General features: G+C 41.5%; 1 protein-coding gene across 5 annotated transcripts in view; it reads right to left on the bottom strand.

The window, feature by feature from the left end:
- Positions 1–2,041: 2,041 nt before the first annotated feature.
- Positions 2,042–15,948, bottom strand: part of ZNF516 (zinc finger protein 516) — a 104,607-nt gene continuing 90,700 nt past the window's right edge. For 4 of the 5 annotated variants that reach the window (XM_061995821.1, XM_061995822.1, XM_061995824.1 and 1 more), the window contains exons 4-5: positions 11,921–12,025; positions 2,042–5,067 (exon numbers count right to left, since the gene is read on the bottom strand). In XM_061995821.1, the coding sequence (XP_061851805.1) occupies positions 4,811–5,067; positions 11,921–12,025 (362 nt within the window). In that variant the 3' untranslated portion in view covers positions 2,042–4,810. Of the gene's footprint in view, positions 5,068–10,941; positions 11,010–11,920; positions 12,026–15,948 lie in introns of all 5 variants that reach the window. The other variant, XM_061995826.1, reaches the window with a different exon arrangement.

Here is a 15,948-nt window from a genome sequence, read left to right as displayed (position 1 = left end):
TCCTTCATTCAAACAGGAGCTCTTTGCAATGCCCACAGACCTCTTCTCGTTAGATTTCAGAGTTTATGCTCCATCTCCACAACCTTTTGATCTCTAGCACTGCTGACTTTGTCTTTTTGCCACAATTTCCACTCTTTGGAGATTCTCCTCTAAATCTCCGTTTCAAGTCTTAGCTTCTCCTTGGTCCTGTCCTCAGTTCTGCCCTTTCTCAGACACTGCCTTTTGCCTACTTACTTGAATTTCAGAGGGTCAAAACTTAGCCCCTTACTGATCTTTCACATGCATTCTCTATCTTTTTCTTATGGCTCTATGGACAACATCCACCTCAACATTTAAACCTGAAGAGCTAGGTCACATGAATGCTTTTGACTCCTTTACCCCAACCACAGCAAACCGATCCCCTGTCCCCAGCCTGCTTCCTACTCCCAACACAGCATCGTTTTCTCCTTCAATAGCGAAAGTCTCCCTCACTTTGACAAGTAACAGGTAATCAGTTTGGAAATACTTGTCTATACACAACACATATAGATTTTTTTTTTTTTCAGTGTATGTTTTGCCCTTTGTCCATCAGCCTTGAATGAAAGGCGCTTTTTTCCCCTGGGGTTTGGGGTGTTTATTGGGTGTTTTTTTGCTTCTACAAAATAAATGAACCCAAAGCAACAGCTTCACCGATTAGCTAGTAACACCACTGAACCTGAAGAAAAAATATAGGCATAAATATATTTGTAACAGCTGCTTTCTACTTTAAACAGCTAAGGATGTCAACATATGGCTAGAGTTCCTCTCAAGAACATCAGCACCCAGGCAGCCCTACAGAAAGCTGTTAAGAGGGGAGTATGTCTGTGCTTTCACTGATCTTCAACTGTTTTATTGTATGTACGAATGTACTTCATTTGTTTTACTCTCTAAATTTTGGGATCAACCACACACTCCTTACATACAAGCTTCCAGTGAATCCACCATGAACACTGGATTGCCCTCAGATACGGGGCTGTCAAACCCAGCGAAAAAGAGAGAAGCGCAAGGGAAAAGGGCTCTCTGCAAGTCAGTGCAGAGAGCTGCTGGCTTAAAAATACTGGCCTGCACGGAGAGCGGGAAATTTGACTTAACATAAAATGCAAGCTTTCCTACTTCTCACCCAACAGCTGTGTGTAGCAAGAACCTAATGAAGAAGTTACCTCTTGCTTTGTTCCAGGTCTTCTCCTGACAGATTGTTTTTTCAAGGAGAAACCTCCACATGTGTCAATGAATTCAGGCACCCATGTTGAAGCTGCTGAGATACGCTTCAAATAGTCCAGCATGGAAATACAGCAAGGAAGGAGAACAAAATCAAACAGAGGCCTCGTCGCAAACCCTTTGAGCATAACAATGAGTAAAATAGGGCATATGCTCTGGCTGGACTGACACAATTATGCCAAAGCCTGAGCTCTGCCATACGCACCGTCCCAAAGTACCAGAAGGCAACATCACATCTACAGGTATGACCCCGAAATCGGTGTGATGGCAATGCCTGGAAATCCCTCCAGTGACCGATTCTGATCCCACAGTCAGCTCAGAGGCAAACACAGGTTTTGCACCAGTGAAAAGATACTGTTTTGCAAAAGATAATTTTCTTAACCAGTTGTTTTCCTACAAGCTGCCTTCCATAGGATGGGGATAGCAATTTACACTAAGGCTTTTCTCTCAGGACTTTCAGTGTGTTTGAAATACAAAACTAAGAACTTGCCTGGCCCTCTAGTTTGCTTTCCATTTTGCAGTATGCACCCATTTATTCATAGTGTTTCTGACAGGAGGAATTTCAAGAATGTCATCAGCATGATGGCAATGCAGTAGCCGATTAGCTTCGTGGAAGAAGTTTCCCCAAGTTCAACTTTCGGTCAGTGCACGACATTCAGGACACAAAAATATTCTGGCAAGGAAGCCTTTCTTCCACTTTACCTATGACTAAAAAAGATCTTCTACACTTTAACTACAATAAACCGCACAAAAATCAGTGAGAGGGAGAGAGAAAGAGAGAGAGATGGCAGATACACTGAGAATCTGCAGCATAGATAATCAAACCCTTTATTGTCTAAGTTACATTAGACTTGCAACACCATAAAAACCTGTTAAGAAGAAGAAACAGTAGATTGGTAGAGGTAGTAGAAAGTCCCTTGAACAGTCATAAAAGGGCTTTACAGGAGTGTGTCATGCCTAAAAAAGTTATCATGTTGCTTAAAAGAGCCGATCAAAGCTCATTGACTAAATAAATAAGAAACACAACTCATTTTAAATACTATGGCCTAACTAAAATAACAAATCAATACAATACAATGATAAAGAAGAAAACAGAAATTGCGGGATTCGCATCTCAAAACAGATGGTCTTTAAGGTTGGCTTTCCCCCACACACTCTTATGTCTTGTTTAATTATGTGAAAATCACATTTCTGTGCTATCCACAGCATATAATTATTTAAACTGATTTCCCCTACTGTTGTTCTTCATGGCGCTAAATTGTGATTGTAAACTTTAATGATTAGTGCCCTGGTAATAGCAGTGACAACACTAGTTTCTCTGTCAGAGATTCTGGAAGAAAAGCTCCAGAAATAAGATTTTTGGCTCTAAATATTAGATTTTCTAGTTCAGCTTGCCAAAAACCAAACCCCTGTATTTTTAAAACAAGAGATACTACAAATGTACACTGCACTTGCATGTCATTTTGGGTACAGAAGAGTTTTTAATAACTAAAACACAAACAGATAAGCTAAGCAACTAGCTCATGTGCATTCCTGAACTGTGACCATTTACTTTCACTCATGGAAAGTATGATTCAGAAAAGCAACAAAACAAAAGTGAAACAAAGGGAAAAAATCCCAAACAAATCAAACTGACAAAGCTAGTGCAAACCCCAAAATGATAATCATTAAGCAACACAGCAAAATATTTCTTTTTTTCCTCTTTTTTTTCCCTTTTTTTTTTTTTTTTTGGTTTACAATGGAATGTGTCTATGCGACCTCCCTCGAAATAACTTCACAGAACAGTTAATTACAGTCACTTGTAAGTATTTGCACAGACATTCCTAACTATACCGAGACTTACAGAGAATTCTGGTATACATCTGGTGTAACAGCATAAGGAAAAACTAGTTTAAAAAAAATACATAAGAAAGTTAATTTGCATTGTTGCAAGTGTTGCAAAGTAACAAAACTGTCAAGTAATTTAAAACAAGTAACAAGTAGTATCCAGGACCAATTACTGACTAATCTTTTTTTTTCTTTTAAAAAAGCAACCCCCCGCCCACTAAAACTGTTAGAACAGAAAGATCACGCTCTATAGAGGTTTTTTTCTGCTTTTTGTTTCTTTTTTTTTAAACAAATCTTTTTGTCAGAAGCCCGTTTCTACAAAAACAGCACTATTCCGTTATTGTATTAAGTAAACTGTTGCTCTCACCTGTATTAAAGGTTAGCATCATTTCTGTACATGTAAAATTATTGCTTTTTTGAAAAATATATTTAGCATGCTAGGGTCTGTTTTTTTAAATCCATTTCCTGCCTTTACAAAATGTTACAATTTAAAAAAAAACTAGTAAAGCTTTTGCAAAAATTTTCACAGAACATTTTTCTTTCAAGGCAGCAGTAACTTTTGATAATGCATAAAATTATATGTGCAAAATCTGAAACTCTCAGAAATATTACCATCACACATAGTGTCACAGCAATAAGAAAAGAAAATATTTATATCTGTGGAATACATTTTAATTGCTTACACTGCATGGTTTAACAACCTGTTATGTGCCACAACCCCACCTTGAAAACTTGCAGTTAAAGAGTTACTGTAGAAGAGGTATATAAAGCTTTTTTTTTTCTTTTCTCCTTTTTTCCTAACACCACCAGTGATCACCAAGTACAAGACATGACACATTTATATGAACATTAACCTGCCACCACAAAAGGAGTTCCTCATTTTTCCAAAACGTCACTGGGCCCGAGGAGGAGCGGTGGCTGACCTGCAGGACCAAATGCAGGAAGGAGCCGAGCACACCTTACAGGCCCAAAGGCATCCTCAACGTGTTCAGCGACACCTTTTCTCTTCTAAACACACAGATCAGTGGCATTAGACAGCTAGGCATTTTATTTAATTATTTCTCCTTTTTTTTTGACCATGAAGACTTCCTTTGTGATCAGGTCGAAGAAAGTAGCCCTGTTACAAAAAAAAAAAGGTCCTGAGAGTAAAACACAGAAGCCTGGATTTTTTTTTTTTCTTAGTGTTCGACTATCTTTTCTTTTCCAAAGCAGAACAGAAGCTTTTCTCTGGAAGTGTTTCAATTTCCATATTCACATACTATTAATGGTGCGCAGTCAAGAGTAAGAGCACTAGAAATGCAAGTGGTCCCCAAACTGTAATGAAACAGATCATTGCAGAATGACGGTTCTTTCTCTTTAGTCCCTTTTAATCCTTCATCAAGCATTGCTTTCTCAGCACCGAATGCCACCTTCTCCCTGCACCCCCCATTCTTCTTCTCTCTGCTGTTTTGGGTTTTTTTTAATTTGCTTTTCAGCATGACAGGCAGTGGCAGTTTCATTAATTAATACTTCTCCAGCCCTCAAATCCACTGCTGTTTTTCAAACGTATCAAATAGTCACTGTGAGCATCAGGGAGGTTTTTGTTACAGTGCTTAACTTCTTCATGCTGTCCAAATCACATAAAGTTTAATTTTTCCAGTGTCTCAAACTTCTCTTGATTAATATAGATGCCTTGCGCTGCCACAGTGCTTGCCAACTCCACTGTTTATTATAAAGGAAATAAGGAACCGTGGGACTGATTAGTACGTCAGTTTATATATATCTCGTGTAGCATCTTCATTTGTTTTGCGATGATGAAGCGCGCAGAGGCAGCCCCTCCTCGCGCAGCGGTGTGGGTCTGGCGCGGTGGCGGGCGAGGTGCTGGCTGGCTGGGGGGAGGCTGCTCAGGAGCCGGCCTGGTCTGGCCCAACCCAGCCGGGAGCAGGGGGACACGCCACCTAGGCTCTAGGTTCCCTTCCGCAGGGGCAGCGTGTGGGCGACCTCTGCACCGCCGTGGTCTCTCCCCTGCAAGAAGAACGACACGAAGGAAAAAAGAAAAAGCTCATTTTCATATCTGCTGCCACGCGCAACCCTCCAGCCAGCCTCTGTTAGCATCACCTACTCCCATCTTGCCCCTCTGCAACAGAACATTTTGGTTTTGTGGTTGTTTTAAGCACTTCCAGCAAGAGCACAGCATGTCGGGCCCAGTTAAAGTCCCTGATGGACCAAGAAGAGCAAGCAATAGCGTTTGATAGAGCAGGTTTGGAAAAGGTTGAGAACAAGAAGGGGAAGAAAAGGCCTCCAAAAACCAGAATTTTGTGCTAGCAAAAAGGGATTTGTAACTAGATCGGTTTTTTTAAAAGGCTAGAGTTTCAGGTCACAGAGGCAGCTAAAAGAAGAAAAACCTAATTTTTGTGCAGGTCTGTCAAACACTAAAGCAGCACTTTCTTTCTCCCTTGTCATCTTCCTTGTATACTTTAGCCAATTTTCAGGAGTAATTACCATGTTGAAGAAAATAGCAGGGATATTCTAAAATCAAGTGAAATTAAAGATAACATCATGAATAAGTAGGAGCCTGCAGCTCCCAAGAAAAGCTTTAAAATGACATTTAGAACATCACTGTCGGAACAATGCAGTTTACGATCCTGATCCTAAAACAACATGGCAAGATTAATCTTACATAAATGCATTATCCTTAAGCTAAAGTCTTGATGAAGTGAAACAGACCATTTTAAATTAATGCAACATAAAATACGGCACCCATGTAAAATCCAAGCAAGTTTCAAGCTGTGCCTATGGCAGCCCTCGAAATAGCTAAAGAAAGCCCAGCTCTGGTTGACATAATGTATTAAGTGCATCTCTTTTGTTAATAGATTTAGAAAATTCCTAATTAAACCTGGCCCAAGATTCATGACATTTACCAGTCAAAGTTTGGTTTAAGTCAGAAAGATTTGCAACAAAATTAAAGAAAAAAAAAGCTGCTGTACAGACCGCAGTATATTTGAAATGTAGGAAACAGTAACTGAATGAGAGATGTGATAAAACTTCCTTAGTTGGATGCTGAATTTCCTGCAGTAAACCAAGAAAGATGCTTTACATTTTTGCGCGGCTACATCATGCCTGAGAGACAGAGCCACAATTCCTGGAGGAAGCATTCATCATTAAAACGTCTCCTATCGAACTGTGTCTATGCACATCGGGGAGCACGGGAGGGTTTTGGGGGAAGGACACTGAGAGAGGAGGAGGTGGCAGGCACCTTGTCTCAGTTTCTCTAGGTAAGAGCCAGAAAAAGGGGCATAATTGGGGCCACTTTTTTGCGATGGTTAGCCTGCAGGGTGCTGGGTGGCAAAGGCCTGCCCATCCGCCCATGGGCCACACAGCACTAGGCCCTGCAAAAAGGCTAAACCCATCCTCCTCCCCACTGGTAGGGAGGTGCAAGGGGGCTGGGGGTCGTGAGGAGCTGGGGGCCGTGGGGGGCTGGCTGGCCCGACTCCCCAGGTGTCCAGATTTCACTGGGAAACAGCACCTGAGCTTCTCCTGTGACAAAACCCACCCAGTGCCTCAACCCGTCGTACAGGCAGGGGACAGGCAGGGTGCGAATGGCCTGATATGCAGATGGACTGGATCCTTCCTGAAGTGAAACGTTCTCCATTTTTCAAAGTAAGGCGTTCTTCACTTCCAGCATTTTAAAGGGGAAAAAGCAGCAGAGCTTTTTTTTTATGTGAAACCCATAGTTTCCATGCCAAAAGTTGCTTTCATACCAGCTTCTGGGGCTTTTCCCAGGTTAACAGGAGAAAATCACTTTCTGTTCATGTTAATGTAATGGAGGCAGATTATCACATGACATGGAAATAAACTGCAATGATGGCTTTGGAGCGCAGACACTGTCCTAGTTTGCAGGCATGGGGAAAGTGTTGCCAGGAGAACTACAGCTGCTTATCCTGTCTGGAATGCTCATACACTAATGGACACACAGTACATGCATATTACTCAGACACTGGCACAGCAGCCTCCATGATTCCTTGATTGTTTGCATTATAATCTCCATATGTATGAACGAGACAAATTAGGTTGCCATTTATTTGTTCATTATCTATTATTTTGATTAATGGAATTCTTGTTCTCAGAATAACTATTTAAAAATAACATTTGCAATAATGAGGACTGAACTATTAATCATGATCTTTAGAAGAAACTCTGCAAGGAACTGGGGCAAGACATTTCATATGAACAAATGTCATAAATAGGACTTCTAACAGATAGTGCTAAGATTTCAAATGAAAAAAAACCCTAAAAACAACCAAACTCAGAAATCAATAGTCTCACTTCTGTCTCTGGTTCCAGCACTACAAATACGCTTCACATATATACACTCTCAATTAGACAGAACTCATCCTTGTTGCTAACCAGTAAATCATGTCTTTTGAATTTTTAGAGCATATTGTTTGACACAGCAGTGGCAGAGGACAAAAACCATATTCCTAAAGTGGGCCAAGTGTTTGTGTGTTTTTAAAAACACAGCAGCAGAAGTGAAACACAAGGCACGTATACTAGAAATTGCTGCCACTGCTGTCACCATTTTGCAAAAGCAGGCTACAGATTGACTCCTGTGCCACGGAATGCACTTGGGAATCAGGCTCCTGGCTGCAATGCTGCGGCATAAGGCAGTGTCTCTGCAATGACCCCATGCTTTAGGAGAGTTTTGCTCCGAGAGCTGCAGCAGCCTCGACATACATGTAGTCGCAGGGACCCTTCCAAAGGGGAGCAAGTTTTTGTCTTGCCATGTATAAGCAACTGGAGTGTGCTCCCCGAATTCATGCCTACTAAATCAGGTCCTTGGATGCTGCTTAGTGTATTTGAAATTAAGATACATATTCATTGTGGATAAGCAAGTTTAATTATGGATGTATTGGGATATTTAGCATATATAAAAAGTCATAATATTCAGTATGTTTAATATGACAGCATTTCAAGAGAATCTACATGACTTTGCAGAGATTGTATTGACTCAAGGTACATAATAAACTTTTTTTTTTGTCCTTTAGACAAAGAAGAGTAGGAAATACTCCAGAGTTCACAGGAAATTCATTTGTAGTAAAAATATCCTTTTTAAAAAAAAAATTAAAAAAGCATTCAGGTAGGAGTAAGAAATAAGGTAGGATGCTGATAATAAAGCATGAAACACAGCCCAGTGCTAGTATTAGCTGACCTGGGTGTGTACGACCTTTACAGTCCCCTATAGGTGGCCTGTTTTTCAGTGATGTTGACCACCAGCATCTCCTGTTAGTGGTTCACTACTCTAAGGGAGATTTCCTATTTAGACATCTAAATATAGGTTTAGCTGCCTCATTTTTGAGTCAACCTGGCTGTAGACCCTATTTTTGACATGTGGAATGAGAATTAATCTGAGAAAACTGCTATACAATGTAGCACTGTTGTAAGGTACTGTGCTGGGGGGTTTTGAAAGCCCTACCTAACATTCTTTCATAAAGAAAACCTTTAGAGATGATCTTCTGCTTGACTACTGAAGGGAATGAGGGAACTGTGAAATACTAATGTTAATATTTTTACTCTTTAACAGACTACTCAGGGGAAGATATTTTACCTGTGAGGAGGAAACATTATGTAAAGTGAATCATTTCCACTTAACATTTAAGAAAAAAACCTCCTTTCATCCTCAAGCTACCGTATGTGCTAACTATTGTTTCTTGCTCAGAGCATGTGCATGGCACTTCTGTAACTTGAACTGACTTTACACTGTAAACTCTCATGAATAGATCTGTCCCCAATTAAGAAATGAGATGAAGACACAGAGTGACAATATTTAAAGTGGGAAATGGTAATGTTACCAGAATGCTGCAGGCATCGTTTTCAGCACGAGCTCGCTTCTAAAGGCCCCTACAGCTGCAGGTAGAAATGAGCGTGTTCCCTCTCTAATGCCTAGGGACTGTGCAGGTGGAGTCTTCTGGGGAAGCACAAAGCCTGCTTGCGATGAGAGCAAGTGAAACAGCAGACAACTGAATAATCCTAACCAACACAGATGCTGACAAATTGAGACAAAGGCTGATACTGAGGAGCAAACAAGACAAAAGAAAGGGAACTATCTCCTGTAGAAGTGATCATGGCGCAGCTTCTGTGGAAGGAACACTGACTGGCAAGAGGCAAAGCAGTTGATGGAGCTAACCCTCACCCCGTGCTCTGCCGTACTGAGAGATGCTGTAATTTAATCAAATACTTTGAAGACAGACTGACACGGACTGAGACTGCAAGAGCAAGCTACATTTGCCATGGAAGTCAATAAATTCTGGCACAGCAGCAGTTTACAAAGACAAGATTATGAGTAAATTTATAGTGCAGTAATATAACCCAGATTATAAAGAGTCCCGATGTGGCCTGATCTGCACATCTCTTTTTTGATAGATACGGCCATTTCGGAATTTTTTGGGCATATATTTCCAACTTTGACCTCACGTTTTCTTTTAGAGGAAATAAAGCCCAGATGTCTTCAGAATCTTACCTCAACTACATATTAGATAAAACTGTGAGCATGAAAATATGAAACAGTCTTTTAAAGATGTTTAGATTTACTAAATGCACATTACTAAACAAATTAGAAACAAAGACTAGTTGAGTTAGTCTGCAGAGCTGCCCTGTTTCACTCTGTCGCTTCTACTGACAGGTATGTCCTTGCACAATTGTATTATATAAGCACTGTAAGGAGAGCACTTCCATCTAGTCCTCCAACTATAGCGTAACTTTGCTGTCACTGTCTCACAAAGGCAAAGTAAACACTGCCCCCAGTTAACAACTACTGAAGTGCTATGCCACCTTGAAAACTTCACGAGGAGAGTTGTTGGCCACTGCTGTGGCCTGACAGCAAGTCAGATCCTGCTGTGGCACCAACTGGGTTCCCCACGTAGCCTTCGGTCCAGAAAGATGCATGTGCAACAGGAAAGGGGCTATAAGTCTCTGTAAAGGGTGCAGCATATGAACTATGCCATGTAGTGGTGGCTGGGCAGAATGTTTACTGAGCAAGTAGAAACCAACTCTTAAACCTCACAAAGGCATGGCTTCCAAGGAGATGCACTCTCTAAGCATGGCCAGAAGCACCTGCAATCATTTGGTAAGAGACAGGAGGACAGGAAAAATGCTGTAGTCAAAATTAAACTAAAAATGTGGATGAAAGGAAAAGTGAGTGACGCTGGAGGCAGCTTCATAATGAAAGAAAATTGCCCATGAGAGGGAGTGCCCTGAAGCTCACCTTCCAGGCTGGAAGATGGAGTGGGAAGGCCCAGGTTATGACACTGGTCTCGAAAGATGCAGATACATGAGAGAAATTCAGTTTAATGCTTTTATACGCAACAGCTTTGTCACATGTAATTTAGAGTGCTGAAGTGCTTCCTAAGAGAGGAAACTGTTTACTAGAAACAGGAAAGTACATTGCCATCTAGAACGCATAGAAAATGGAGGGTGAGAGCTTTTCCAAGGCCAGATATCGGGCTATGAGTACTCTCCAGAAAAATACAGACTAAGCATTTGTCTGTATTTTTGCAGCAGAAATATGTTAGTAGTAAAAGCAAATGATTTCTAGGAATTCTTTATATACTATCTCACCATTAGGTATCACTGCCCATTAGAGTTACCTATCCCACTCAGTCTTCAGTACGCTGGTCACATGTTTACTTAAACATGAACTAGCTGCTTTACAATTAACTGATTCTCTCCGTAACAGACTTCGATAAAACACCTAAAAAATTTAAGAGCTAAAAATCGAGCCACACCATTGTTATATTTATACATGTTATAAACCAGGCAGCACTTTAGTGATGAGTATCACTGTGCAACTTTTTCCCAGCTACCACATTAAAAACCAAACATCCAATTAATTGTAAAACATACTTGTTTTGGGGCATCTGCGGAGGTGGTGTGAACTTCAGTACCTCGGAGTCCATTAGACTCAAATACCACTGTGGGAACAAGGGGGCTTGTTAACAGATGAACATTCAAGCTTCGTTAGTGTGTGTACATTATTTGAGACCATTACAGATTAACCACATTAAAAAAAAAGACACCAGCTACTAGCCTGTGGCCGGAAAATACCAATTTACCGTAACACTTACTGTAAGAGAGTGTGCTAATGGCAGCCTAGGGCCACTGCCCTTTTTAATTCAGACTTCAGCGCTGAAGAAAGCAATCACTGACAACATTAATTATCAGCATATGTGTAAAGGGACCCTCTTCTTGCATTACTTACCATTTGGCCTCTGTCATTTTGCATCAGACTGGCTTATGTATGCATCATTCACACTTTTCAAGAGGAATGCACTGGTCTCACTGTCTCGTGAGATGCTCAGGAGGACCCTCGACATCGGTGGCTTTAGCCTCCTGTGGCCTCAACCACAGACAGTGCCAGGTTAAAAAGGGCTGGTAGGGATTTCCCATTTTAGGGCTGACCAGTCTGTGGAAAAAAACCTCTTTTCCCACAAAAACGTTCCTGTCAACAGCAACTACGAGGCAAAACAAAGCCTTATGTTGTGCTGAAAGGGGTACTTTGATTTCAATTTGTGCTGGTGGCAAGAGAATTCATTAGCATATTCATTTCTGAGTACCCTGCTCTCTAATTAAAACAAAACATTTGCAAACAGACTTATCTTAAATGCACTGCAATTCTATGGAGTTCGGGCAGGGATCAGGTAAGCAATATCCAGAGAACCAGAGCAACAGTCACAAAAATGAAAAATCCTGTCTATTAGATTTAGGTACTGGAATTACCACGTTTAACATGCTACGCCCAGCGTAATTCTTGGCATTTTGCTTGCCAGATCCGAAAGCGGGCAAGTGGGAAATGCAGAATGTGAGAGCGAGTGTGAAAAGGTACCTGCGTGGGACCTCTGATGAGTCCTGAGGTGACTGGGTTGGGTAAAGCATTTTCCACATTCTCTGCAGACGCAGTCTCCTTGGCGTGTTTGTGTCCTGAGCATCCCTGTAGTCAGGAGGGAGGAGGGGTGGGGGGAGAGGAGAGAGGAAAGTTGAGAAGAAAACATTATGCCAGAAGAAAACATCATTAGTATGTCTAATGTGTCATTATGTGAGGCTACCTTCAGGCCCTGGATGACAACTGTCAGCCTTCATCTAGGCACCGGCTGACAGGCCAGGCACACACAGGACTGCAAGAATGCATAAATTACATTGAATTAAAAAATACTCCCCATGATGTGCCCGCACCAGGACTGGCATGTCAGGTGTGCGCTTTTCAGAGCAGCTGGATCCACTTCTCAGCCATCACCCAGCTTTGTCAAGCAGTACATCAGGCAAATCAAAGTGACTCCAGCGTGGCGGAGACAAGTCACATGGATAATAGGAAGTGAGTAGGACCAGAGCCCGACTGTCCCCCCTGGGCGGCAATACCTCAGAGACAAATGCAGAGCGAGCAGAGCCATCACAGACTGATCAAACCTTTCGCCCCTGCCTACCTGCCTGCCGGTGCTGCTTTGACCCCAGACCTCTGAGGCACAGACGAAAGACATCTGTGAATGAAAGTGTCATTCCGGACATTTTGAGCTGGTAGCGGCACAGCAGCCCTCTCCCAGCCCTGGGTAAACATGTTTTCTAGGCCATTAGCATTTGTGGAAAACCACTCAAACCTCTCCTTTTTCTCCAAAGGTCAGTTTACAGCATCTGACTTAAAGGGCTGGTCTTTATCTTTTTGCTGCTGATCAAAAAAGACACATTTGACTTTTATTGGGCTTTTTTATTATTATTTAAAAAAATATATGTTTCAACATCATCTTTTCTATTTTGGTAAAACACCCTCCTCGGAAGGAAAGACTTGATGTTTCCATTTGCCACTGGAGTACTTTGGCTTTTAAAGAAATTCTCAGGGGGTTGTCAGTGGAAGTGAAGCTTCAGATTTATTTCTTTTTTCTCCCCTATTACGGCATTTAAAAAGAATAAATTTGTGAACAAAAAGTGGCAATAATAAAAAAAAACCAAACTCTCCCAACTGAAAAATCAACTGCAGGATGCCAGAGGGCTCATCCGAAACACGGATTCTGGACTGAAAATGAATGGAAGAGAAGACTGGCTGCCATTTACTCTGCCGGTACGGCCCCAATTGTCCTGTGATGGTTTTTACCACATCATGTACTGAAAAGAAATGTCTGTCTGCACAAAAAAAAACCCCAATCCTCAACCCACTTATAAATTGTCTTCTTTTTTTCTAACAGCACCTCCTGCAGATGGCAGCACAGCCTGCACAATGTAGCTCAACACACAGTTAAGTTCCTGGCAGTCAAATACAAGATCATGATGTAGGGGCACATCCAGATCCCGTATATCCACATACATATACAAAAAAGGAAATTAAAAAAGGTCATGTGTTTCCATGAGAGCTTCACTGTACTATAATGAAGAAAATTTGCCTTGGAAGGCAGTCAAGATTAAAGCAGGTTTTCTAGTCTGCTACTAGCATTTTCCTCTCCCTGACCAGAACTACAGCTGCAAGCTCAAAAGCAAAGCACATTGAGGACCTGCACCAGTACAGGATGGGGACTGACCTGCTGGATAACAGTTCTGCAGAGAGAGAGCTGGGATTCCTGGTTGACAATAAACTAACCATGAGCCAGAAATGTGCCCCCGTGGCCAAGAAGGCCAATGGCATTCTGGGATGCATCAAGAAGAGTGTTGCCAGAAGGTCAAGAGAGGTCCTCTTCCCTCTTTGCTCTGCCATAACCAGGCCTCATCTGGTGTACTGTGTCCAGTTTTGGGCTCAAGAGACACAGGTAACTTCTGGAGAGAGTCCAGCAGAGGCCTGCAAAGATGATAAGGGGGCTGGTGCATCTCTCCTATGAGTAAAGGCTGCAGGACCTGAGGCTGTTTAGCCTAGAGAAGACTAAGGAAAGATCTAATTAACATAGTATTTAAAAGGTGTATGTCAAAGAGGATGGAGTGGCACTTTTTTCTGTTGGATGTTAAGTACCTTGTACACAAGCACAGAAGGTGAGCAGGTTAGGACTTTTAACTAATCCCTCCCTGGCACTCACTTTACAGTAGTTATTTAAAAACCAGGTGGGAAAAAATGGGATTGCTTCCAGGTATATTCACCATTGTTGCATTACCTAATTAGTACCATAAGGCTTTTGATAGTTCAGAGCTTTGAGGAATAGGCATCATTGCCACAATGTAATGCCCCTATAACTCAACACTCAGGTTATCCTTTACATGAACAAAAGAGGGTGGATGGCTACAGGTTTTTGAAAATTAAGGCAAATGACTTAATTCTGAGTTCTTGGAAAACTCATGCTCAATGGTAGTCTCAAAGGAGCCCCTGGGAAAGAGTGCATCTGCTGCCATTGTCCAATAAGAGTTTAATAAAAGTTTTTAGGAAGACTGGGTAACGTGAAATAAACCTGGCCTGCGTGCAGCTGTATCACAACAGTGCATACAGCAGCTCACTTTTCCAAGGACACGCTGGAATAAACACAGATGTAAAGGAAATAAATCCAGCCACTCTAAAGGAAGCTGAACACTGTGCTATCACACACTAAAATATTCTATTCTAGCATGATCCAAGATAAGGTTGTATACAAACACCCAAGCAAAGTCTATTGGGAAAATTCAATTGGGAAAAAACCCTCCATGACAAATAGCATACCTAAGGGGGATTTTTGGTTGTCCTTTATGTCGCGACTGACACATTCACATTGCCAGAGTAAGGCTGAATTGTGTGATGCATACTGACTCGGAGGGCTCAGTCTAGGTCTGTGTGCTATTTCGGACAAGGTTCATTTACCCTCCTCTATTCGCAGTTGGTAGGATCTCGTTGCCTGCAGCAGCTTTTTATTTTAGTGCTGTGAAAAACAGCCATCATGCCAATTGGTTTGGAGAACCATCAACAACCTGGAAGTTGTATATAAAACGAAGACAAGCTACATAAAAAAAAAAAAAAGGTTTCAAATTCTGAAAACTTGATTGCTGTAAAACACCTGGAATGAAAGAAGAGATTTCAGAGCAGAGATCGGCACTAAATAACTTCCAGTTAAAGTGTCTCTGGAAATCACTGCCCAGCAAAAACATTTTGGCAATAAAATCCCTCATTCAAAAAGCAGGTAAACAGAGACCTGCCCCTACTTTACTGTGTGCCACAACAGTCCTCGCAATTTTTCTGGTGCCCACATACACTAAGTCAGTTTGCAGTTCCTGCCTTTTACTGTTTCCCTCCATCGCTCTTAAGACAGCTGGGAGGTCAATGGATCAGTAAGATTTCTCTGAGCAGGCTGACACGGTGTAGTATTAAGTTACATCAACGAAGGAACCCATGTCAAGGACTCCCAAGTTGAACAATTAACTGGCATTTAGAGCAGGAAGCAGGCAGAGTGAAACTTCAGGTAACATTCCCAGGCACTGGGCAAAAGCCACTTCTACAAAGAGAGGAGATATATAAATAATTGGATGGTTTACAAATGGTAAAGAGCTAGGACTATGGCTCCCATTCTCCCCTCCCTACATACACATCCCCACCTCAAGAGTAATAAATCAGTATGATTTTCAGTTTCCACTGATACAAACTAATTTTGGCAAACCATCTGAAGATCATGGTTTCAAATGCAAATGCAGAGGTTCCTTTTTTTGTTTTCTTTTTCCTTGTTTTAATATGGCAGTAAAAGAATAGAAGAGACAGAAGGAGAGTTTTGTTGCTTCTTTAGTTGCTGAACTTTTTTAACTGGCCAGGGTATTTGCACGACTGCCTTTCCTGCCTCCATGATTAGCAGGCACATATTCAGCCCCACCTCTTTAATTGTAAGCATACAAACAGATCAAAAGAATCATTTTTAAAATACAATAGCAGTCTTTGATAAGGACAAGGTAGATCTTAAGACTTTTGTCAAGAAAGGCAAAGGACACTGA

The sequence above is a fragment of the Colius striatus genome, chromosome 4, assembly GCF_028858725.1.
Source record: "Colius striatus isolate bColStr4 chromosome 4, bColStr4.1.hap1, whole genome shotgun sequence".
In the NCBI taxonomy this organism is placed as follows: Eukaryota; Metazoa; Chordata; class Aves; order Coliiformes; family Coliidae; genus Colius; species Colius striatus.
This window is presented reverse-complemented; position numbering and strand designations above follow the sequence as displayed.